This window comes from Macrotis lagotis, chromosome X (assembly GCF_037893015.1).
Source record: "Macrotis lagotis isolate mMagLag1 chromosome X, bilby.v1.9.chrom.fasta, whole genome shotgun sequence".
Lineage (NCBI taxonomy): Eukaryota > Metazoa > Chordata > Mammalia > Peramelemorphia > Peramelidae > Macrotis > Macrotis lagotis.
The window spans coordinates 669,061,260-669,084,065 of NC_133666.1; the positions used below are offsets into that span (position 1 = coordinate 669,061,260).

Here is a 22,806-nt window from a genome sequence, read left to right on the forward strand (position 1 = left end):
GACACTTAATACTTAGCTTTGTGACCTTGGACAAGTCATTTAACTCCATGGTATTACAAAAATCCCCTTGCTCCCAAAAAATTCAAGAGATTTTCCTGGAGCAACTCAAGCTGGAGACAATGAACTGCCCAGAGAAGTCGATCCTTTTGGATCGGACCTCCAAGATCAGATCTGGTTCTTATGACCCCAGAGTCTGGGGAAAAGGCCTCTTAGGCTTCACTATAGCCACCTTTGGGTCTGGTAATTTGGGTACACATACAAGCTGGCCACCTCCCTCAGTCCCAACTCTTCTTTCTTTATTGGCCCCATGCTGACTGAATGGAACCTGTCAGTAAAATATTGTTTAGATTTTGAGCATCTGAATCACTTCTGGCACATTCCAAACCTGGTTCTCTCTTGCAAATGACCCAGTCTCCTCTTCTCAAGAGTATGGGGCTTTGACTTTCCAAAGAGGTAGAGGTAGACCAATGAGAAAAGATGCCTGTTTCCATTTCACAACCTTAAAAAAATTGCCCAATTGCTCTGGGAAAGAGAAAGTCTATGCAGAAGGAGAATATGGCATTGGTTGGTGCCATAAGACATAAGTGATCCTAGTGGCATGTTGGTTTTCTTCAGCAATGAAAGTAATTTTTAAGGACTTCTCAGAATTAGCCTTTTAACTTCTCTCCTCTGTCTGGATGTGAACATGGGAATACGTCCATGGTATTGCAGACAGCTGACCCTCCTCTCTTGTTACCCCATGCAGGCTCCCCATGGGGCTGGAGGGGAGGACTGGGCAGTCAGTCAAAGGTTAGGGGGAGGAACACAAGCAAAGGGGCAGGGAACAGCTCCAGGAAATGTTTGCCTTTCCCCGCCAGGAGGGATGGCAAACAAGCCCTTGGTGCCTCTCAGGCAGTTTGTGCTAGCCAGTCTAGAGTGATCCCAGGGAGAGACAGCCAGCTGAAGATGAAAATTATCCCAACCACTTCTCGGGCAAGGGAAACAGAGACATTGTGATCGGCAGCAAGAGACACATTGGATCTGCTCCCTGGGAAATAGCTAGCAAGTTCATTGCCCCTCCAATCCCAGCTCTCCCACACCACTTTTCTCCAAGGGAGGCCACCAGTTTATGAGCTGGGTCAAGGGAGGCCCCTCTGACTCTGCCGTTTCCTGATTGATATGTCTGTTCTTGTGGTGGGAGAGATGAGATTTGTGTGATGAGAGACACCTGCACCGCAAGGGGTTAGAGAGCAGCTGGTTGGCCAATGTCCTCATACTGCAGAGAGAGACTCTGATAGTCAACTCAGCTGTCAGACCGGCAGCATTGTCTGACACCACCAGCTCCCTGCTTCTCTCCCAGTCATGAATGGAACTTGCTGTGTCATCAAAGGAGACACCATTGCCCAGGTAATGCCTCCTTTGCTGGTCTTGGCATTCGTGCTTGGGGCCTTGGGCAATGGCCTGGCCCTCTGTGGCTTCTGCTTTCACATGAAGTCATGGAAACCAAGCACCATCTACCTTTTCAATTTGGCCGTGGCTGATTTCCTTCTGATGGTATGCCTGCCCTTTCGGACCGATTACTACCGGAAGAATCGGAAATGGGTTTTTGAAGACATCCCTTGCCGAGTGGTCCTGTTCATGCTGGCCACCAACCGAGCCGGGAGCATCGTATTTCTCACAGTGGTCGCTGTGGATCGTTATTTCAAGGTGGTCCGCCCCCATCATGCCTTGAACACCATCTCCAACCGGACGGCAGCTGGCATCACCTGTGCCCTCTGGACCATGGTCATTGTGGGAACTCTGTATCTGCTGACTGAGAACCACCTATGTGTTCAAGGTAACACAGTGTCTTGTGAGAGCTTTATCATGGAGTCTGCCAATGGCTGGCATGACATCAAGTTTCAAATGGAGTTTTTCCTGCCATTGGGCATCATCTCCTTTTGCTCCTTCAACATCATTGGGAGTCTGAGGCAGAGGCAGCAGCTGACCAGGCATACCCGGATGAAAAAAGCCACTCGATTCATCATCGTGGTAGCTGCCGTGTTCGTCATATGCTACCTGCCCAGTATCTCAGCCAGACTCTACTTCCTCTGGACAGTGCCATCGAGTGCTTGTGATGGGTCTGTGCATGTGGCCCTTCATGTCACCCTCAGCTTCACCTATATGAACAGCATGCTGGACCCTCTGGTGTACTATTTTTCAAGCCCATCCTTCCCAAAAGTCTATACCAAGTTCAAGATCTGGGGTTTGAGACCCAAGCGCCCAGGAGAATCAAAGGAGCAGAATTCAGAAGGAAAGCCAACATCAAGACTCTACCAAAAGAGTTGTATTAGTATGGAGAATATCTCCAGAAGTCAGCCAGATGTTCAATGGGACCTCCAAATATTATGAATACCATGCTCTCATTGAATTCATCAGGATGCCAGAGACGTGTGTGATGGGAGTGATTTAGGGAAAATGAGGGCGGGAGTAGGGGAAGAAGAGGAGGTTGCCTTTGAAAATACTGCCTTCTCTAGCTATGCTTCAAGGAATGGATGGAATCTCCATTATTAAAACTTCTTTGCCATGTTCCAGATGCCTGAAGTGAGTCTTTTGATTTACTAATAATGACAAGAGAGTATCTACATGTGCATGGTGGAGGGGGCAGGGGTGGTGAGGAGGGAAGATGGTGATAATGGGAGCTAGATTCGATACACACAAGTCACTAAAATAATCGAATAGCTGAGCACACCAAAAAAATAGGACTCATCTAGGGTCTTCCCTCTGGAGTGAGACTGGAAAGAATGTTGGATTTGGAATTAGCAGAGAGCCAGGTTTGAATCCCACCTCTAACACTTGGTAGGTATGGAACCATGGAGAAGTCACAAAGTTATTACTGTGGGTCTCAGGTTCCTCATCTATAAAATGAGTATGATATTTTGGTATCACTGGCATCCTAGGGCTTTTGCATAGGAATCAAGTGAGATATTATATGACAAAACTTTGCAAAGCTCTTTGAAGTCATATTATTTATAATGATTATTATTTTCATGGATTTGCTTTCTATAATTTGCCCTTGGAGAGGAGGTAAGTGATTGTTGTTGTCATGGTTCAGTTGGATTTTTACTGTTCCTTCCGAGGGTAGGGTGTCCTAGGGAGTAGAACTGTAGCAATCCTTCCTGGTGTGAGTTTTCTGTGGCTTCTCTATGTCTGAGTTAGCACAAGAATAAAATAATCCATCCTGAGTCTATACCAGCTGCATAGTTTGCATTTCAAATAGGCTGTTGGCAGATGACTTTTTCCTGGATCAACCCAACTCTTATTCTCACTCCTACCTGGGGGCAGCAAAAACACTTGTGGCCCAGTGGAGATTAAGACAATTACTGGGTCAGAGGATCTGGAAGTTGGGGGCAGGGAAGGGGTTGGAGAAAAGGTTCTCAGGGTCATTGAGTCCATATTCTCATTTTCCAGATGATAAAACAGGAGCCCAGGGAGTTGAAGTGAATTTCCCAAGGTCAAAGGATCAGAATTAGAGAGCTAGAAAGGTCCTCTGGGCCACATAGTCCAATGCCTTCATGCCATGGAAGATTCCAGGATAAATGCTTCTGGTCTGGGATATTATATAATAGTGTCAGTCATAGCTAATCAGAGTTCATTAGTCAGTTAGGGAGTTGGCATTTGAACTGGCCTCAAAATGGGTAGGACTTCAAAAAGGAATGAGTGAGGAAAGACATGCCAAAAGATAAATAAGAACAAATAAGAAGGGGCAACTAGGTGGCATAGTGGATAGAGTACCAGCCCTGGAGTCAGGAGGACTTGAGTTCAAATCTGGCCTCAGACACTTAATAATTGCCTAGCTGTGTGACCTTGAGCAAGTCACTTAACCCCATTGATTTAGATAAAAAATAAATAAAAACAAATAAGGAAAGACATGCCAAGTGGAAGAAATATAACAACAACAATAATGATGATGATGGTGATGTCTGTCCTTCATTCTCAAAGAAGATCATGCCATCAGGGAGGTGATGCCATGACAAGCATGTGAATTGGATTGGAGTGAGGGGAGACTGTGCTCCTCCAGAGCCATCTAGTTCAGTGGTCAGATATGAATCGGGATGGCTGGAGATGGTAATAAGGATTAAATAGAGGCGGCTAGGTGGCTCAGTTACCTAGCTGTGTGGCCTTGGACAAGCCACTTAACCCCATTGCCTTGCAAAAAAAAAAAGGATTAAATGACTTGTCCAAAGTCACACGGCTAGTAAGTGTCAAGTGTCTGAGACCAGATTTGAACTCAGGTCCTCCTGACTCCAAGGCTAGTACTCTATCTATCGCACCTAGTTGCTCTAATGATGCTTTAAAAAATATGCAAAATGTTTTTACATTGGGGCAGTTAAGTAGTATAGTAGATAGACCACTATCTTTGGAATCAGGAGGACCTGAGTTCAAATTTGATCTCAGATTCATGACACTAGCTCTGTGATTCTGGACCAGTCACTGAACCATGATTGTTTTTGCCTATCCCACCCCCCAAAACCCCAGTTTCTTAGCACATTTTATCTCATCTGATCTTCACAATACTGCTGTGAATTAGGTACTGCTATTATCCTCATTTTGTTGAAGAAGAAACAGGTGTGGAGAGAATTCAATGACCTGTCCAAGGTCACACAGCTAAAAAGTGCCTGAGTTCAGATTTGAACTTCCTGACTCTAAGTCTGGTGCTTAAGGGAATACTAATAGTAGTCAATGTTTACATTATTCTTGAAGGTTTGAAAAACACTTTATATATATATATATATATATGTATATATATATATATATATATATAATTTTATTTTATTTGATCCTCACTTTGATTTTGGAAAGTAGGTTTGTTATTATCTTTATTTTTATAGAGGGAGAAACTGAGGCATACAGAAATTAAAGTGACACATCTAGGGTCACACAGCTGGTAAACTATCTGAGGCTGGATTTGACCTCAAGTCTTCCTGACTTCAGGCCCGGTGCTCTATCCACTGAATCACCTAGTCACTTCAATCCAGAATTTCAAAGGTAATGGTAGCTCCCCTAATGTATTCTCAGTTGATATTACTACTTTACACAGAGAAATAGATTTCAGATTGGTGGAAAGGAAAAAGCTTCAGCATTGCTATGGAGAAATAAAAAGATACGTAGAGAATTCTGAGATCAGATCCCTCCTTTTACATGACCTCTACGTGACGTTTTGGACAAGTCATTTTTCCTCTTGAGGGATTTAACTTCTTATCTATAAAATTAGGTAGGTTTGGGGCAGCTAGGTGGCAGAACATCAGCCCTGGAGTCAGGAGGACCTGAGTTCAAATCCAGCCTCAGACACTAAATAATTGCCTAGCTGTGTGACCTTGGGCAAGTCACTTAACCCCAGTGCCTTACATTAAATAATTAATTAATTAACTGATTAATTAATTAATTAATTAAAATTAGGTAGGTTCAAAGCCAGCATGGGATAGTGGCTAGAACATTGGACCCAGAGACAGGAAGATGTGGATTCATATCTTTCATTAGATCCTTCCTAACTGGGTGACCCTGGGCAAGTCATCTGCTTAGTTTCCTCATCTATGAATGAAGGGATTGGATTCATGGAACTAACGATTTAAAACTGGAAGGTACCCTGGAAGTTGTCAATTCTAACCGCTTCTTTTTTTGCAGAGAAGGAAATGGAGGCTGAGGGAGATTAAACTAACTCCTAGCATCATGCAACTGGTGAATGTCCAAGGAAGGATTTTGAATGCAGGTCTTTTTGATTCCAAGTTCATTCTCCTATCTACCATGACCCTTAGTTCCATTGGGGGGGTGACTTGTTCTAAAACCATGATCCTAAAACCATGAATGGCTTTGATGATCCCTTCCATCTTGAAGTCTAGGATGCTCTGAATTAGGAGAATTCCAAAGGGGGATGGGCAGCATTGGCTATTCAATGGTGCCCCTTTGCTGGATGGAAATCTCCAAGATGAGAGTGGAAGATCACTTGTTGGGGATGGCCAGGTCCAGGTTGGAGGAGTTGCCCTCTCATGTCTCTTCCAACCCAGAGATCCCATGAATTGCTGTTTTGTGGTGAGAGTCATCAAACGATGAGCTTTGATTAAGTGTTCATCATGCACCATGGATCGTGCTAAATCCTGAGGATACAAACATTTCCCCTGCCCTCAAGGAACTTACATTCTTTTTTTTTTTATTTAGGTTTTTGCAAGGCAAATGGGGTTAAGTGGCTTGCCCAAGGCTACACAGCTAGGTAATTGTTAAGTGTCTGAGACCAGATTTGAACGCAGGTACTCCTGAGTCCAGGGCCAGTGCTTTATCCAAGGAGCTTACATTCTACTGAGGAGTTGTGTTAGGTGTGGTAGCTTGGTGATGGAGTCAGGAAGACCTGAGTTGGAACTCTTGCCTCAAGCAAATACAGACTGCATGACCTTGGGCTAGTCACTTAACCTCCTCCTCAGTATCCTGATCTGTAAAAATAGGGATAATAATAGTCCCTAATTCCCAAAGTTATTGTGGGGCTCAAATGAGATATTTGTAAAATTCTTTGCAAACCCTAAAACACTATGGAAATGTGCGCTATTCATAAAAGGCTTGGTCAAGACATAGCAATGAGATTCAAAGCTATCCAGAGAGGTTGAATTGTTTCCTCTCTCCCCACAACTCCCCAAGTCTTAGCCTACATCTGTTTACTGGATAGGTTTACTAGCATGTTCTCTGCCTACATGAGGGCTTTTCCATTAGGGGGATAGGACCTAGATGATCTTAGGGAATGTGATAGCTGTGGGAAAGGGTGAGCATCTCTCTGGGGAGACCCCGGCTGTGCAGAAAGGGTCCAAGGGTCTGCTAAGGCTGCTGGGAGGGTAAAAAGGACATTTCTCTGCAGTGGTATCACGTGATGCTTTCCCAAGAGGAAGGAGTAGCATCCAAGTCAACTTTGGCTCCATTTTTCTTTTTAAAAGACTTCAATTCTAGATCCATTTTTGAAATGCAGGAATCATTAAGCCATGAAAAAAGGATTTGGTCTAAAACTTTTCTGGAGCAGAAAATTCTAGGACCCTAGACCTAGAGCTAGAAGGCACATTAGAGGTCATTTAGTTCAAATCCCTCCTTACATAAATGAGGAAACTGAGATACAAGAAGAGTCTTAGAGACCATCAAGTCCAACTCATTTCACAAATGAGTAAATTAAGGCATAGGGAAGGGAAGAGACTTACATTCATAGATTATTAGAGCTGAGAGAAACTGAACTTTAAAGGTCATGAAATCCAACCAGGCAGCTAAAGTGAAGTCAGGAAGATCTGAGTTCAGATTTGAGCTCAAATACTGACTGGTCAAGTCACTTCACCTTTATCTGCCTCAGTTTTCTCATCTATAAAATGGAGATAATAATAACACACGCCTCCCAGGATTGTTTGTGCCGATCAAATGAGATAATTATAAAATGCTTAGCCCAGAGTAAGTTCTATGTAAATGTAACAACAAAAAACCAAACCCAATCCTTTTTATGCTATTGATGAGGAAACTAAGACCCAGAGAAGGGAAAAGACTTGTCCAAGATGACAAAGGTAGTTTATATTAAAGCTAGGATTTGAACTCAGGTTATCTGACTCTCTACTGTACTATGAATAATTTGATTCTTATTCCTTAACTTTCTTCCTTCCAAAGCCTTCTGCCTTCTTCATTTTCATTTTTCACAATATCTCTCTGATGTAAAGTGAGGTGGTTTCCCCTTCTCTTTGACTTAACACCTGGAAAAACTGAGGCACAGAGGTAACTTGTTTGGAATTTGCAGCCCTAAAAAGCAAGCTCCTCCTTTGAACTCAGACTTTCACTGGTGACTTGTCAGCTTTTGAAAAACTGGATTTTTGCAAAACACTAATCTGTGGAAACCCTTACTTCTGTTTTTAGTCCTATTTTTAGTGCCCATTCTTTTCTGGATTCCTCTTCCATTGCTTCAGTTTAATAAAAACTGATACTAGTTCAGACCCTTGTGCCCAGAGAGTGGTGAGTTACCGAAAAGAGGCACGTCACCTCCATTCACCCTCGCCCCCTCATGGCTCACAATAGGATCTTGGGGGCAAGAAATGCTATCATTTCCCAGAAGCTCCTTCTATACATGGGACCAAGTGGTTCTTAACAAGGGAAAATAAAAACAGACAAAATGAAATTTCCCTTTTTAGGTTGGCAGCATGTGAAACATAACTTATCAGGAAATAAATTTATGACAGGATTGTTGTTGCTCTCTGGAGGAAAGGGGCCCCAAATAATCTGGCCAATCCATCTCCAAGCACTTCTTAGCCAATAATAAAAATAGCCAGTATTTATATAAATGCATTTTATTTTATTATTATTTTATATATATTAGATAGAAATATATTCCATTTTTTATTATTATTAAAGTAAATGCATTTTACTTTACAAATGAAGTATTATGTCATTTGAACCTGATAACAAATCTTAGAGGTCATTTCGCCCAACTCTTTTATTTTACAAATAATGAAACTGAATTACTGGAAAGGAAAAAGATCAAAGATCATAGGATCACAGATTTATAATTGGTAGAGACCTTAGATTCTGTCAAATACAACCCCCCACATTTTATAAACAAGGAAATTAAGAAAAGTAAACTGACCTGTTATACAGTCAAAGTGTGTGTGAGACTGGATTTGAATTCAGATCTTTGTGATTCTGGGGCTGCTGGGTGTCACAATGGATAAAGCACTGGACTAGAATCAGAAAGATTCATCTTTGTGAATTCAAATCCAGTCTCAGATATATACTTACTGTGGTACCTAGAGCGAGTCAGTCCACCCTGTTTGTCTCAGTTTCCTCTTTGGTAAAATGAGCTGGAGAGGGAAATGGCAAACCATTCCAGAATCTCTGCCATGAAAACCTCAAATGGGGTCACAAAGAATGAGAGACATAACTGAAATGACTGAACAACTTAGAGTTAGTTGCCTCTAAGAGGTTAAGAGATTTAATCAAGGTCAGTAAAGGAGTAGGCGCCAGCAGTAGGACTTGAACCCAGGACTTCCTGGATCCAAGGTTGTCTCTCTTTTAATAGGGGACCAATAAGAATTATAGCAACTAATGTCTACATGGTTATGGTTTGCAAAGGACTTTACAACTAACCTTCAACTTCTGGGACACCCTATGTCTTTTGACCCTCACAGCAACTCTTAGGGAGGTTCTGTTATTATCCTCATTTTTGGTTCTTGTCCTTATCAAGATGACATCACTATGTTTGAGATAAATTACAACGTGTCCCACTGTGGCTGATCAGAGCAATATGAGCTCAGAATGTTCTACCACAGGTTGGACACAAATAGTTTATGGGTGGGGCAGCTAGGTGGGGCAGTGGATGGAGCACTAGCTCTGGAGTCAGGAGGACCTGAGTTCAAATCCAGCCTCAGCACTTACTAATTGCCTATCTGTGTGACCTTGGGCAAGTCATTTAACCTCATTGCCTTAAATTTAAAAAAAAATAGTTCATGGAAACACCTGGGGTGGGCTCTTTAAACCTACAGATGTCATCTCTCATTTTACAGATGAGCAAACTGAGGAAGACAAACGTCTGCCCAAGGTCATACAACTAGTCAGTAGCTATGGTTGGATTTAAATTCAGGGCTTCCTGACTATATGCCTGTCACTCTATCCACTGAACCATCTAGCTGCCCAGGAAAGACGGAACCCCCTGGAAATCAATAAAATAGTAATTGATGTCTGTATGACTTCAGTTGGTGAAGCTCTTTACAAACATTAGCTTATTTAAGCTTCATGAGAGGTTTAACTCAATGCTATTTTCAAATGAGGAAACTGGCCCAACATGTGCTGGAGGCCAGCTTGAGCTGGCTGGAGAGCCTATTGTTAAATGTTCTGTTTGAGCATTTAGACTGCAGAAATTGGTAAACTCCACAAATCAGGATTTGATTTATTGTTGCTTTTTATTGTCCAGAATTAAGAAAGTGATGGAGGATGGAGGGACAACTTCGTGGTGCAATAGATAGATACTAACCCAGGAGACAGGAGGATCTGAGTTCAAATGGGACCTCAGATGTGTACTAGCTGAGTGACCTTGGGCAAGTCACTTAACCCTGATTGCTTAAACAAAATGATAAAGAATTAAAATTTTAGATTAAGCTTAAAAGTGTGTCATACATACATTTATTTTTGGACAACTTGCTGTTAACCATTTATAGCACATTCCTGAAACAGTCTTAGAGAGACTATGAGACTTAACTGCAAGGATTACTCACCACTAAGTATCAGCAAAGACTCTGGATCCAAACCTCTTCTGACTATGAGCCTTCAGCCCCTTCCAGACTGCCATTATTACATGCCTTCAGGTTACTTGGATGCCACTGACTCAAGTTAGAGTTTTGGGAGTCCCAGGCACAATAAGGGCTGAAAGAGAGATTCAATGATTACAAGACTACAGCCCAGGGCCTCAACTGTCTTGCCTCCAAAACAGTGAGTCTTACAATATGACTCAGGCATGATGTAGTAGACATGTGATAGCTATCACAGAACAAAAATGGATTGTAGTCTTACTAACTACCATTCTTAGGACACCATGCTTTGTGCCCCATACAGAAAAAAGAAGACACTCAGATTATTAAATCCATCTCCACGGCTGCTTGTACTCCAATCTCCACTTCCAATTGAGACCCCTGGGAATCTGGACTTCTGTTTAGCCTATAATACTACTTGATTGCCATCTTAACTAATACCCTTCACTCTCCACTTCTTCCTCTAATAATATGAAATAAATAAGAAATAAATCTGCCCTGTCATTTTTGGGAAAAAAAAGATATTAATTAATTGCCCCATGACCCCAGTCACCTTCTTTCCTGAGTTCCTAGTCCCCTCCCTAGTCATCACTCACCTGTATGAGTTTGTAGCTTCTCTCTGACTGCAATCACTATTCCTTCTGACTTTCCTGCCAAAACACTGGCCATGACTCCATTATATGTTTTATCTTCTTCCATTAGAACATAAACATCCTTGAGGGCAGACCTATCTTCTTTTTTTTTTAATTTTTGCAAGGCAATGGGGTTAAGTGACTTGCCCAAGGTCATACAGCTAGGTAACTATTAAGTGTCTAAGATTGGATTTGAACTCAGGACTCCTGACTCCAGGGCCAATGCTCTATTCACTGCACCAACTAGCTGCCCTGCTTGGATTTTTATCATCGGTACCTAAAGCAGAGCTTAGTATATTTTAGTTCTGGTATTTAGTCATTTTTTCAGTTATGTTCAACTCTTTGTAGCCCCATTTGGGTTTTGTTTTGATTTTTTGGCAAATATACTGGAGTAGCTTGCCATTTCCTTTTCCAGTTTTATTTTACAGAGGAAGAATCTCCAATGTATAGACCCCTGTCCATCCCAATCCAATCTTCCAGTTCAGGAACCATAATCAAATCAACTTTGTCATTGTTCCTGGAAAGATTGTGTCAACTCTACTCCTTCCCCTCACTAACCATCCCTCTAACTTTTCACATTGAAATATCTCCCAGGTCACCACTCTTTTATGTGTGTTATTTTCCCTTATTAAAAAATAAGTTTTGTGAAGGCAAGAATTGCCTTCCTCGGCTTAGTACTTAACATTCAGTAAAGTATAATAAATGCTTTCAAATTCATTCATATTTCAGTAAGGGAAATAAATACTTTCAAGTTCATTTATATTTTTTTCATTCCCTCTTACCTCATTCAATTTTCTCTATAGGTATCAACTCAAAAAAAAAATCTCTTAAAAATCCATTGTGATAAGAGAGAGAGTAGACAGGAATCTTCTCAGAAATCACCTCTTCTTCTTTCTCTTAAAGACAGCAGATCACCAAACACATCCAGGAAATATTTTATCATCTTCTCTCGAGACATCATTTTCAGGAGTCTCTCTCCATAGTAAATCCCATTGATCTTGAGCAATCCTCAAGGATCACAGATAAAACACACAACACAGCTTCTCCCTGATGCTAAAGAGATGGACTTTTGGTCATCATGTTCTCAACTGAGTTTTTCACATACCAACTGTTAGGCAATTTAATTGGCAATAAAAAACAAAATTGCTTTATGTCAATATAATATGTCAAAATAGCTTTATGTCAATAATAATCCAAGTGCTTAAAAGGAAGGCAATGGTTTCTATGGCCTCAGAGGGAAAGTCTGTCCTGAAGCTTTTTTCTAGATGGTGCAGTGGATAGAGCACTAGCCTTGGAGTCAGGAAAACCTAAGTTCAAATCTAGCCTCAGACACTTGCCGCCTACTAGCTGTGTGACCTTGGGCAAGTCACTTTGCCTGATTGCCTCACATCCAGGCTCATCTCCAATTATTCTGATTCCTATCTGACCACTGGACCTAAATGACTGTAGAATGAATCTTATGCCTTACATGTCTGTTAAAGATTCATCTGATTGAGTTTGAATCTGTTTATCATTTAATTGGACATCGCTGAATTTGGGTGAGGAAAAAAGAGAAAAGAATAAGCATCTTATGCAGTATAATATCTAATAAGTCTCAGACATTATACTAAATGTCATCTCATTCAAGACTCACCACAACTCTTCAAGGGAGAAGCTGTTATTCTCCCCATTTTATAGTTGAGGAAACAGATCAGAGGTTAAGTGACTTGGCCAGGGGCAGCTAGGTGGTGCAGTAGATAGAGAGTACCAACCCTGGAGTCAGGAGGACCTGAGTTCAATTGTGACCTCAGACACTTAATAAATCATTTAACTCCATTGCCTTGCAAAAACCAAAAAAAAAAAAAAAAAGTGACTTGCCCAGGGCCACACAGTAGTACAATCTAAGGCTGAATTTGAACTCAGATCTTCCTGGTGTTCTGTACATGACAGCACCACCTAACTGCCTTTGGCTACAGCTCTTCATGAACCCCACTTACAACATTAGAAAGAAGTTGAGATCTGGAATGGAGACCCTCAAAAAGAACTCCAAAGCATGTCTAGGGCAAAGGATCACAGCTGCAGATGAAGAATTTAGGGTACAAGAGTTTAAGTGACTTATGTAGGGTCATACAACTAGCTAGTCTGAGCAGGATTTGAACTGAGGTCCTCCTAACCAAGCACTTTATCATGGTATTATGGTGTCTTTCCTCTCTCTTCATATGGTACAAGGAAAATCTGTGTTATCCCAGAGTCTAGTCCAGTATGGGCAAATTTCATGAAGTCTGTTAACTTAGATTGGGAGGGGGTAAGAATGACACTTAATTGTTATTAACCTTTCACTGAAATTTAGTTTTTGTTTAAATTATTTAAAAGCATTCTTTTTTGATTGCCAAAGTTTTAAAGAAAAAATCAAAGGTTAAGGATTTCTGCTTTGGTAAGATCTGGGGATAAGGAATAGTTGGGAGAAATGTATCCTCCCTGGGGAGGGTGACCAAAAGCACAAATGGGCACTTGGTCTACTTCCAGCTAATGAGCTGCATTTCCAGAACCTTGATCTTCCCCTTTCCTTCTATGGGTCATTGCCCAATCTGTGTTAAGATGACCAACTTCCTTCCAATTCACTGAGTTCCCTCCTTCCACTAACACAACTCTGCTTTTGTTTCCTAAGTCAATTCAATCCAGCAAGGGTTTATTAGAAACCAACGATGGCAAGTTTTTGCTATCATAAAGAGAAAAATGGCCCACATTCTGCCCTTAAGGAGCCATGCCCCATTTTATTAGACTGGGGTGAAGGGGAATAGGGCTACACCACTGAGATGACAATATGACAATGTTCATGTTTGTTCATTTTATCAGTTAATAGAAAAAATAAAAAAATAGATAAAATAAATACATTTATTATGTACTTTAAAATACTTAAAAACAAACTGGAAATCAGAGACTCATAGTTTCATGTGTATATTGTTATTTTTCAGTCATTTCAGTGGTGTCCAATTTTTTTTCTTTTGGCAAAGATATTGGAGTGGTTTGCCATTTCCTTTTCTAGCTCATTTTACAGATGAGGAAACTGAGGCAATCAGGGTTAGGTGACTTGCCCAGGGTCACACAGCTTGTAGGTATCTAAGGTTTGTTTTGAATTCAAAAAGAGGAGTCTTCGTGACTTCAAGCCCAGTGCTCTCCTGGGCCACCTACCTGCCTATTTTTTCATATAGAATTCTTTTTTCGGTTCTCCATAGAATGAGATCCTCATGGTTGTTGTTTATAATCAGTAACAAAATTTAAATCTAAAAGATTCTTAAGTAAATAAAAACAAAATGAAGCCTCTTACATGCTCTAACCAGGATGCTTCAGAAACATCAACCAAGTCACGCCTGACCTCTGCCTTAGATTGATTGTAATTTGGGGGATGATCCACTGAAAAGTTTTCCATGGGGTTCCAACCAGTTTATGATTCACTGTGACAAGTTTCCTGAGTACTAGTAAGTGGAAGGAAGACCTGAACAAGATTAAACAAGCCTCCAGTCTTGCTTTAGGGCCAAAAATTCTCTGGAACGATCTCCTCAGAATCCAAGGGAAAAGGGAATCATTTGTTGCCTGAAGAGTTTGGAATTTTGGTTTGGCATCGTAAAACTGGAAAGAAACTCATCGAATCCAATCCCCTTGTCTTATTGAGAAACTCAAAGAGGGAGATAATATCCCAGAAATACAGCTAATAAGAAGCAGTGTTAAGCCTATCTGAAAAAAAAAGGAGTAAAGTTCTGAGCATCCTAGAATTAGAGTGGAAAAGAATCTTAGAGGCCATCCAATTTATTACTCTTCATTTTACAAATATGGAAACTGAGGTCAAGAGAAAGTAGGTGACTTGCCCAGAGTGACACAGAGAGTAATAGATGCTAGAGATGGTTCAGGGTTTTAGCCCCAAGCCCCGTGCCCTTTCCACTCTACCGTGCTCTCTTCCTAAGGATATCAGTCAGCTAATAATCACATACTAAGTACCTACTATGCTTAGTGGGTCATACCAAGGGCTGGGAATATAAAGGCAAAAAACAGTGTCTATGCTCATGGAACTCACAGTCTGATGGGAAAGACAGCACCCAGATAACTACATATAAACAAACGATATAGAGGATAAAAGTGAAATAATCAACAGAGAGACAGCATTAAAATTCAGGGGGAATTATTATAAGTTTTGTAGATTTTACTTTCCAAAGCATCCTTCATAATGATGTTCCACAAACCACAATTCTGATCATGATACTAATCTGTTCATAAGCCCTCCTTGGCTCCCTTTTGCCTCCAGAATAGAAATTACCAGCCATTTAGCTTGGACTTTCAAGTCAACTACATTCTAGCCCCAACCTATGTTTTTCCCTATTTCACATTACTCCTTTTCATGTACTCTTTGTTCCAGACTCATCCCACCTCCCCTATTCTCTTGCCTGAAAGTTGTTCCTTTCTTCTTCCCTCCTTTGAGAATTATCTCTTCCTTCAAAGTTCAACTCAGATGCCATTTTGCTTTGGTAAGGTCATTCTTTCCAGTCCATGCAGAATGTTCTTTCCCTTCTCAAGAGCACTTGGTTTATCTTTTTTGCTTCCAATGGGACCTTTGTATGTGTTTATCTGTGCACATGTCACAGCCCCACTGTTAGAATGGAGGATCCTTGAAGGCGGACACTTAGGTACAAGGTCTTGCTCTTCATAAGTCCTTAATAAATATTGACTCAATTGAACAGAGTTGAATTAAATTGAATGGAACTGAATGAAAATAGCCATTCCCTGATGGACCCATAGGGAAGAAGATGATTCCATTCACTGGAACCTTCCTACAATGGCATTCTTGTGATCCATGTGGACCACAGTGACAATATAATAAGGCTATGATTTATCAGAAAGTGAGTAATAAAACCTCATTGTTATCACACACTGATTCCTTTTTGCCTTTAGCTCCAATCCCTTACAGTTCATCTACAGGACACTAGATCTTAATCATCTTCCTTGCCGAAGGTCCTTCCTAACAAAGGTCCTGCCTCTAGAAGGGACCTCAGTAGCTATCTATTCTAACTCCTTCATTTTACAGATGGGAAAATTGAGGCTCAGGGACATTCATTGACTTGCCAAAGGCCACCCTGGGCAGCTAGGTGGCGCCATTGTGGCTTAGAACCCAAAAGACATCCTCATGGATTCAAATCTGGCTTCAGATGCATACTACCTGTAAGACCTGGGCAAGTCAGTTCACCTTGTTTATCTCAGTTTCCTCATCTGTAAAATGAACCGAAGAAGGAAATGGAAAACCACTCCAGCATCTTTGCCAAGAAAACCAAGCTCATAAAGTCAGACACAAGTGAAAAATGACCTGATAACAAAGGCTGTTCAGTCATAAGGTAGTAAGCATCAAAGGTAGGATTTGAATCCAATGTTTCTCACTCCTGAGTCAGGGCTCTTGCTTTCCTAGGATCTCCAGACGGGAGTCTCTAAAGGCCTTTCCCTCATTTCCCTCCCATATCCCAACATGGGGAAATCAATCCTCTCCATTTTAGGACTCTCTCAGTTGGTGCAATCTTAGGTTGAGTTAGTCTTAACCTTAGCCTTTTCTAATTGCTAGCAGTCCATAGACTGTACAGATCATCCAGTGTAGACATTTCACCACCTTCCTTGCTGTCATTTCTGCCCTACCCCCAACCTTTTCACCCCTTGCTTAAGGGAACAATAATAAAATCAGTATGTAGTTACTGGAAAGGTTGAAACAATTTGCTGTTCTATTCCTTTGCTTCTAATTCTCATGTCTGCCAAGATAGAAGCTCCCTTCCCTGGATACCTATCCTAGATATGTGCTGCTTCCCCCCAAGAATAATAACATAGTACCTCCTAGGGTTAGCCACTTTATATATGCTATCTTATTTAAGCCTCAGAAACAACCCTGTGAGAACTGTTATAACAGTTCTCATTTTACAGATGAGGAAACTGAGGCAGAAGCTGTGACTTGCCAAGGGCCACACAGCAAGTAAATGTCTGAGTATGGATTTGAATTCAGGTCTTTCTAAAGCCACCCAACCTAGGTTTCTTACTGATATTCTCTGAAATTTCATTTACAAGAGTCTTGCCACTAAAATGGCTACATTTCTTTAAAATGGGTCAGTTTTAGAAAGTGTTCACTTGGGTTTTTGCTTTCTTTTTAACCCTAGAGCTTAGCATAATGCTTCGAACTTTGTAGACAAGCAATAGATGCTGCCTTTTCTTGGAAAAACAAAGAAAGTTTATTCAACTTCCTGCCACTGGTGAGCCAAAGAGGACTCAAGGCAAATTACAAATAAATTACAAGTAAACGACTCACTTTTTAACAAACTTTTCTAACTAGAAAATAACCTAAAATTGTGGGGTGTTTCATGTTTGTGGAAGGAGTAGCAAAAGAGATGGTGAAGAAAAATTTAAGACATTTGCCCTTACCAAGGGCATTACTTAGTAATTATTATCCTCTCAAGCTTTGGAAAAATGATCTAAATGGTTTGTGAGTGTCTGTGTGTGTGTGTGTGTGTGTGTGTGTGTGTGTGTGTGTGTGTGTGTGTGTTTGTGTGTGTGTATAAGATTCAAATAGTTCTAGAGACTTTTAAGAAAGTCATATTGTTTCATCTGACAATGTTTTTGTCAAAGACATAAATAAACTCATCCTTTAGTCTTAATTTCTGTAAAATAGTTCTCCCATACACACACACACACAGAGAGACACTATATAAGAAAAAGCACATAAGATCATCGGGTTGGACAGGATATTAGAGGCCCACCTCATCATTTTACAAATAGGGAAACTGAGTCTCACATTATTTAAGTTGACCTGCCCAAATTTACACAAGAGTGCAGATGACAGAGAGGGAATTTGAGGCTTTGACCCTCGAATCTCTTCACTGACCTCAGAGATTCTATCTTCCCATAGAGAATATCCTTTACATTCATAATAATCCAATAAAAGTCTGTCTAAATTCACCCTTCACATTTTCCCCAAGTATGGTGGTTTCTCCTGACCTAGGGGATTTTTATTATTTGTTTATGCAAACAGCTACTAAAAGGTTGCACAAGCTCTCTCCTCTCTCTCTTCTTTTTTTTTTATAAAAAAAAAATCTGTTTCCTAGCTTCCTGGTAACCACCCAGTCATCTGTTTCAACATTTCTGACATAACATAAAGGCAGGCCCACAGCTACTCACCCGAGCACACCTCTTTCCTTGAGAGACAATCAGACCAGTCGGTTGTAAGGAGGAAACTCCTAGGTGAACCTTCTCTCTTTGCAAAGCCAAGCCATGAGCAACAACAGCTGCTGTGTCTTTCGTGATGAGAATATTCCTCGCGTGTTACCCCCCATCCTGGGGTTGGAGTTTGTGTTTGGAACCCTTGGCAATGGTCTGGCTCTGTGGGCTTTCTGCTTTTACCTGAAGTCCTGGAAATCCAGTCGGATCTTCCTTTTCAACTTGGCTCTGGCTGACTTATTTCTGATCTTCTGTCTTCCCTTCCTGTTGGATAACTATGTCCGAAAATGGGACTGGAGGTTTGGTGACATCCCTTGTCGGCTGATGCTCTTCATGTTGGCCATGAACCGGCAGGGCAGCATTATCTTCCTCACAGTTGTGGCTGTGGACCGATACTTTAGGGTGGTTCACCCCCATCATGCTCTGAACAAGTTATCCAAAAGGGCAGCAGCCCTCATCAGTTTCCTTCTATGGAGTGTCACCATTGGCCTTACCTTCCACCTCCTCATCAACTCCCATGTGAAAAAGAATGGAGACTCCCAGTTCTGCAGCAGCTTTGCCATCTGTCTGACTTTTGGCTGGCACGATGCCATGTTTCTCTTGGAGTTCTTCCTGCCCCTTAGCATCATCATCTTCTGCTCCACCAGCATCATCTGGAGCCTTCGGAAGAGGCAATTGGACAAGCAGGCTAAGATCAAGCGGGCCATACGATTCATCATGGTGGTCACCATCGTCTTTATGATCTGCTTTTTACCCAGTGTGGCCGTAAGGATACGGATCTTCTGGCTCCTCTTCTCACGGGGCGTCAGCAATTGTGAAATCTACCGTTCAGCTGACCTGGCCTTTTATATCACCCTCAGCTTCACCTACATGAATAGCATGCTTGACCCTCTAGTATACTACTTCTCCAGTCCGTCTTTCCCCAACTTCTTCTCCAAACTGATCACTTGCCATCTGAGGCAAAAGTCAACGGGTGATTCTGATAATAACCGGAGCACCAGTGGGGATCCCACAGGGGACCTGTGTCTGCACAGTTCTAGTTGTGGAAATACCACCACCCGACGGAGTCTACCAGATGCGTTAATGACCAACTCCAGCGTGACGTGTAACTCTACAAATTCAGCTCCAATGTCTCCATAAACATTCCGGCTGAAGGCAGAGAAGGGAAAAGGAGGCTACTAGAGCTGAGATGTCTAGAAATGGGAGTCTTGGTGTTCTAACCAATTCTAATGGACTGAGTCAAAGCTACTTGTCCTCAGAGATGATGACTGGAGATGCGGTGCAGTGACTTTCAATTCTGTCTGTTGTATTCTTTAGGAAAAAGGATGGAAGTCATGCTCATCTTCTGGGATGTTTGACTTTAATTTATGCATCTCAAGGTTAGATCACAAACCTTACAACTGTGGAACTGAGGGCAGAAGAAGTCATCAATTTTGTCCAAGTCCTCTCCCAGTCATTGAGCTTCTGGTCAGAACCTGCATCTTGTTCCCTTTCTCCCTCCACATGTAGAAAAGTGAGGGGGTGGGGGAGGTCCTCCACTTCAGGAACAATGTCCAGCAGGATTGTGTGTAGAACCAAATGACAGAACAGGAGTCTGGTCCTTCCCGAGGATGACCAATCAGCAAAAATCTGGGTTTAGGTGGGACCAGTATCTGGGATCAAAGCTTGTCTCTGGCTTCATTGAATTTTATTTGTTCTTTCCAGGGGTGAAAAGATGAGAATGAACTCAAGAAAATATAGATCCCATTAGAAGGTGGGGAACTGAACAGTGATACTAAGTGATATTAAATGGCATTTTCAATACTGCTAATGGGCTACTAATCTATCCCTAGCTGGTTTACACTGGATGGTTGAGCACATCAAAAAAACAAATAAATCACCCTCTCAGGTTTCAGAAGAAAGCTGACTCTTAATTATTTGCTTTTGTTTTTTTTTAAAAAGAGAAAATGCTACTACTTATGGATGAAGGTGGTTGTTGGATTGGGAGAGCTTCTAACCACCTCTGTTGTCCAGTAATCACACAATTTTATTATTTAATAAACTTTAATAGAAAAAAAAATCCCAACTTGTGTTGCATGTATCTGGGTAATGGGTCACAGAAATGAACTTCTGTTCTTTGAGCTATTCTGAGTTATTGAATATGTACGATGGGGAAACAGCTAGACGAGAGTTTTTTCCACTGCAGGGAAAAGGAGCTTCCATATGGATAGTTTCAGTTCCTAATACTGGCATGGCAAAAAAAAAAAGCCCTGATTTGTGGGGAGTTAGTCACCTGAGGTTCAACCAAGCTCTTTTCTGACTCCCAGGCACTCCTGGATTCCTAGGCAAGTAGAAGCTTGTCCCTGACCTCCTTAGATCCTGATAGGCAACTTATAGATGGTCCCACCCTATCTGTCTGAACAGAGATAAATAAATCAAGAGAACAATCTCTGTATTTCCAGACTCTCTTGAATGGGCTCACCTTGCAAAGCTCATGGAGCTATTAGGGCAACTGAGTCCAACCTCCTTATTTCCAGAGGAGGAATCCAAATCTCTAAAGAGGTGACCTAAGATCATGACTCATAGATCTGAAGCTGAAAGAGACCTCAGAGACCATTTTTCATCCCCCAACCTCCCATTTTATAGATGAAGAAATTGAGATCCAAAGAAAGGAAATTACTTTTCCTGGGGTCACACAAGTAGAACAGTATTTGAATCCTCCATATTCAATCCCTTTTCTATGTACTTGCCTTTAATTTCTTTAAAAAAATTTAAATTGATATCATTTGCTTTTTACATCATCTAAATTTTCCATGTCCCTACCTTTATCCAAATTTGGAGATTCATCCTTAATAATTAATAATGAAAGAAAAGGAAGAGGAGAAAAAGATCAACAAAACTGATCAACATCTTAGAAAGAATTCTGATAATATATGAAATGCTCTACATCCATGAATGTCCCATATTTGTAGAGCCCCCCACCTTTGCAAAGAGTCGGGGGACTTTAATTATATGTCAATCAATCAATCACAAGCATTTAAGCCCTTATTCTGTGTCTGGTATATTGAGGCACTAAGCTAGGCCCTGGGACAACAAAAAGAAAAAGTTAAATAGAGCCTGCCTTCAAAATACATATGACATACACAAAGTGCATACAAGGTAATGTGAGAAGGGAAAGCACTAGAAGCTGGATTAGGGTGGGAAGACTGAGAAAGATCTCCTGCTGAAGCCTGATTTTTGAGTTGTCTTTTTAAAAATTAAATATATTTTTATTGATGGCTTTGGTTTTTTTCATTACCTTACTTACAATTCCCCCTGAATCTCTTCCCCTCCTATACCCCATTATAACAAAAAACATTTTATGAATGATGATGCAGAAGAGAACAAAAACTCAGCAAAACCAACAGACATATTGAAATCTGATGCTCTGCATCCATAGACCCCCATCCTTATCCATGCCTCTCCAAAGGAATGGGGGGAGGTACCTTCTTCTATCTCTTCTTTGGGACTAAATTATTCTGTTTAATTTGAGGATATTCACTTGTGAGTGTTCTTATCGATTGAGTCTTGTAGGCAGTTTGGGATTCCAAGAGGCGAAGGGGGCTTGGGGAAAACATGCATGGACAGGAAGACGCAACCAGTAAAAATATATAGTTCATCTCTTTTACAAAGAGGAAGAGCCTGTTGCCCTGAGAAAGACCAGGGACTTCCCCTAACTCGGAATCCATGACTCAGAGCAGGAATTAGGTTCAGAAATTTCTAATTCTTGAAACAGCATGAATCTGCAAGTGTCTATAAAAACATCCCTTGAGCAAAAGAAATAGGCAGGGCAGAAAATATGTTTTCTCTCTTTTCTTCTATCATCCATTTCAATTTGGGACATTCTGTTGACTTCAGAAAGTTTTTAGTAGTAACATGGAAGAATATTTTGTGGGAGAGTGTGATTAGTTCTGCTCTATGTCAACAATTTCAAATAAATCATATTTCCTCAAATATTCTGAGCTCCTTTTATTAAAGTCATGAGTCTATTATCCACAGGAGTTATGATAGAAACTGGTCTTGAAACAATTTAGCCCTTGGGATATCTCCACTTGGTGTAATGAAATCAATGGTTCAGTTAAATTGACTTTTCTCAATATAAACTGACTTTATTTATTCTAAACAACCTCTTTCTCAAGTACCAAAGTGATGTACGCTAGTTCTAGTATTCTAAAAACTGAAGGAAAATGCTGTTTAACTATCATGATTTTATAAACTTCAATCATGGCCATATTAGACTTTATCTTGTCTTTTTTGTTTTATTTTTGTTTTTGTAATATATTCCCTTGATCATATCATTGCTGTTTAGTCATGTGTGACTCTCTGTGACCTCATTTGGAGTTTTCTTGGCAAAGTAGTTTGCCATTTTCTTTTCCAACTCACTTTACAGAGGAGAAAACAGAAGTAAAAAGGGTTAAGTGATTTGCCAAAGGTCACACACTAGCAAGTTCCTGTGGTTTGATTTGAATTCAGGTCTTCCAGATCACAGGTCCAGCAGCCTATCCAATGTATCATCTAACTACCTCCCTGGATCATAGAGATAACATCTCTCTGGACCTTCTCTAGGCAGAGCGTATAGTAAACTGGTCTTAGAGTCAGGAAGACCCAGGTTCAAATCCCATCTCAGATATGTGACCCTATACAAGTCATTTAATCTCATTCTGTCTCCATGTCCA

The 22,806-nt window shown here is 41.0% G+C and overlaps 2 protein-coding genes across 2 annotated transcripts; both read left to right on the forward strand.

The window, feature by feature from the left end:
* Positions 1-865: 865 nt before the first annotated feature.
* Positions 866-2,540, forward strand: HCAR1 (hydroxycarboxylic acid receptor 1). Its single transcript, XM_074200702.1, has one exon. The coding sequence runs from the start codon at positions 1,342-1,344 to the stop codon at positions 2,368-2,370; it is 1,029 nt and encodes a 342-aa protein (XP_074056803.1). The 5' UTR covers positions 866-1,341; the 3' UTR covers positions 2,371-2,540.
* Positions 2,541-18,006: 15,466 nt separating this feature from the next.
* LOC141497854 (hydroxycarboxylic acid receptor 2-like) lies at positions 18,007-20,763 on the forward strand. Its single transcript, XM_074200704.1, has one exon. The coding sequence runs from the start codon at positions 18,167-18,169 to the stop codon at positions 19,250-19,252; it is 1,086 nt and encodes a 361-aa protein (XP_074056805.1). The 5' UTR covers positions 18,007-18,166; the 3' UTR covers positions 19,253-20,763.
* Positions 20,764-22,806: the final 2,043 nt, after the last annotated feature.

What these genes read in the sequence shown, in the direction of transcription:
- HCAR1 (XM_074200702.1), top strand. Translation starts at nt 1,342, where the DNA reads ATGAATGGAACTTGCTGTGTCATCAAAGGAGACACCATTGCCCAGGTA.
- LOC141497854 (XM_074200704.1), top strand. Translation starts at nt 18,167, where the DNA reads ATGAGCAACAACAGCTGCTGTGTCTTTCGTGATGAGAATATTCCTCGC.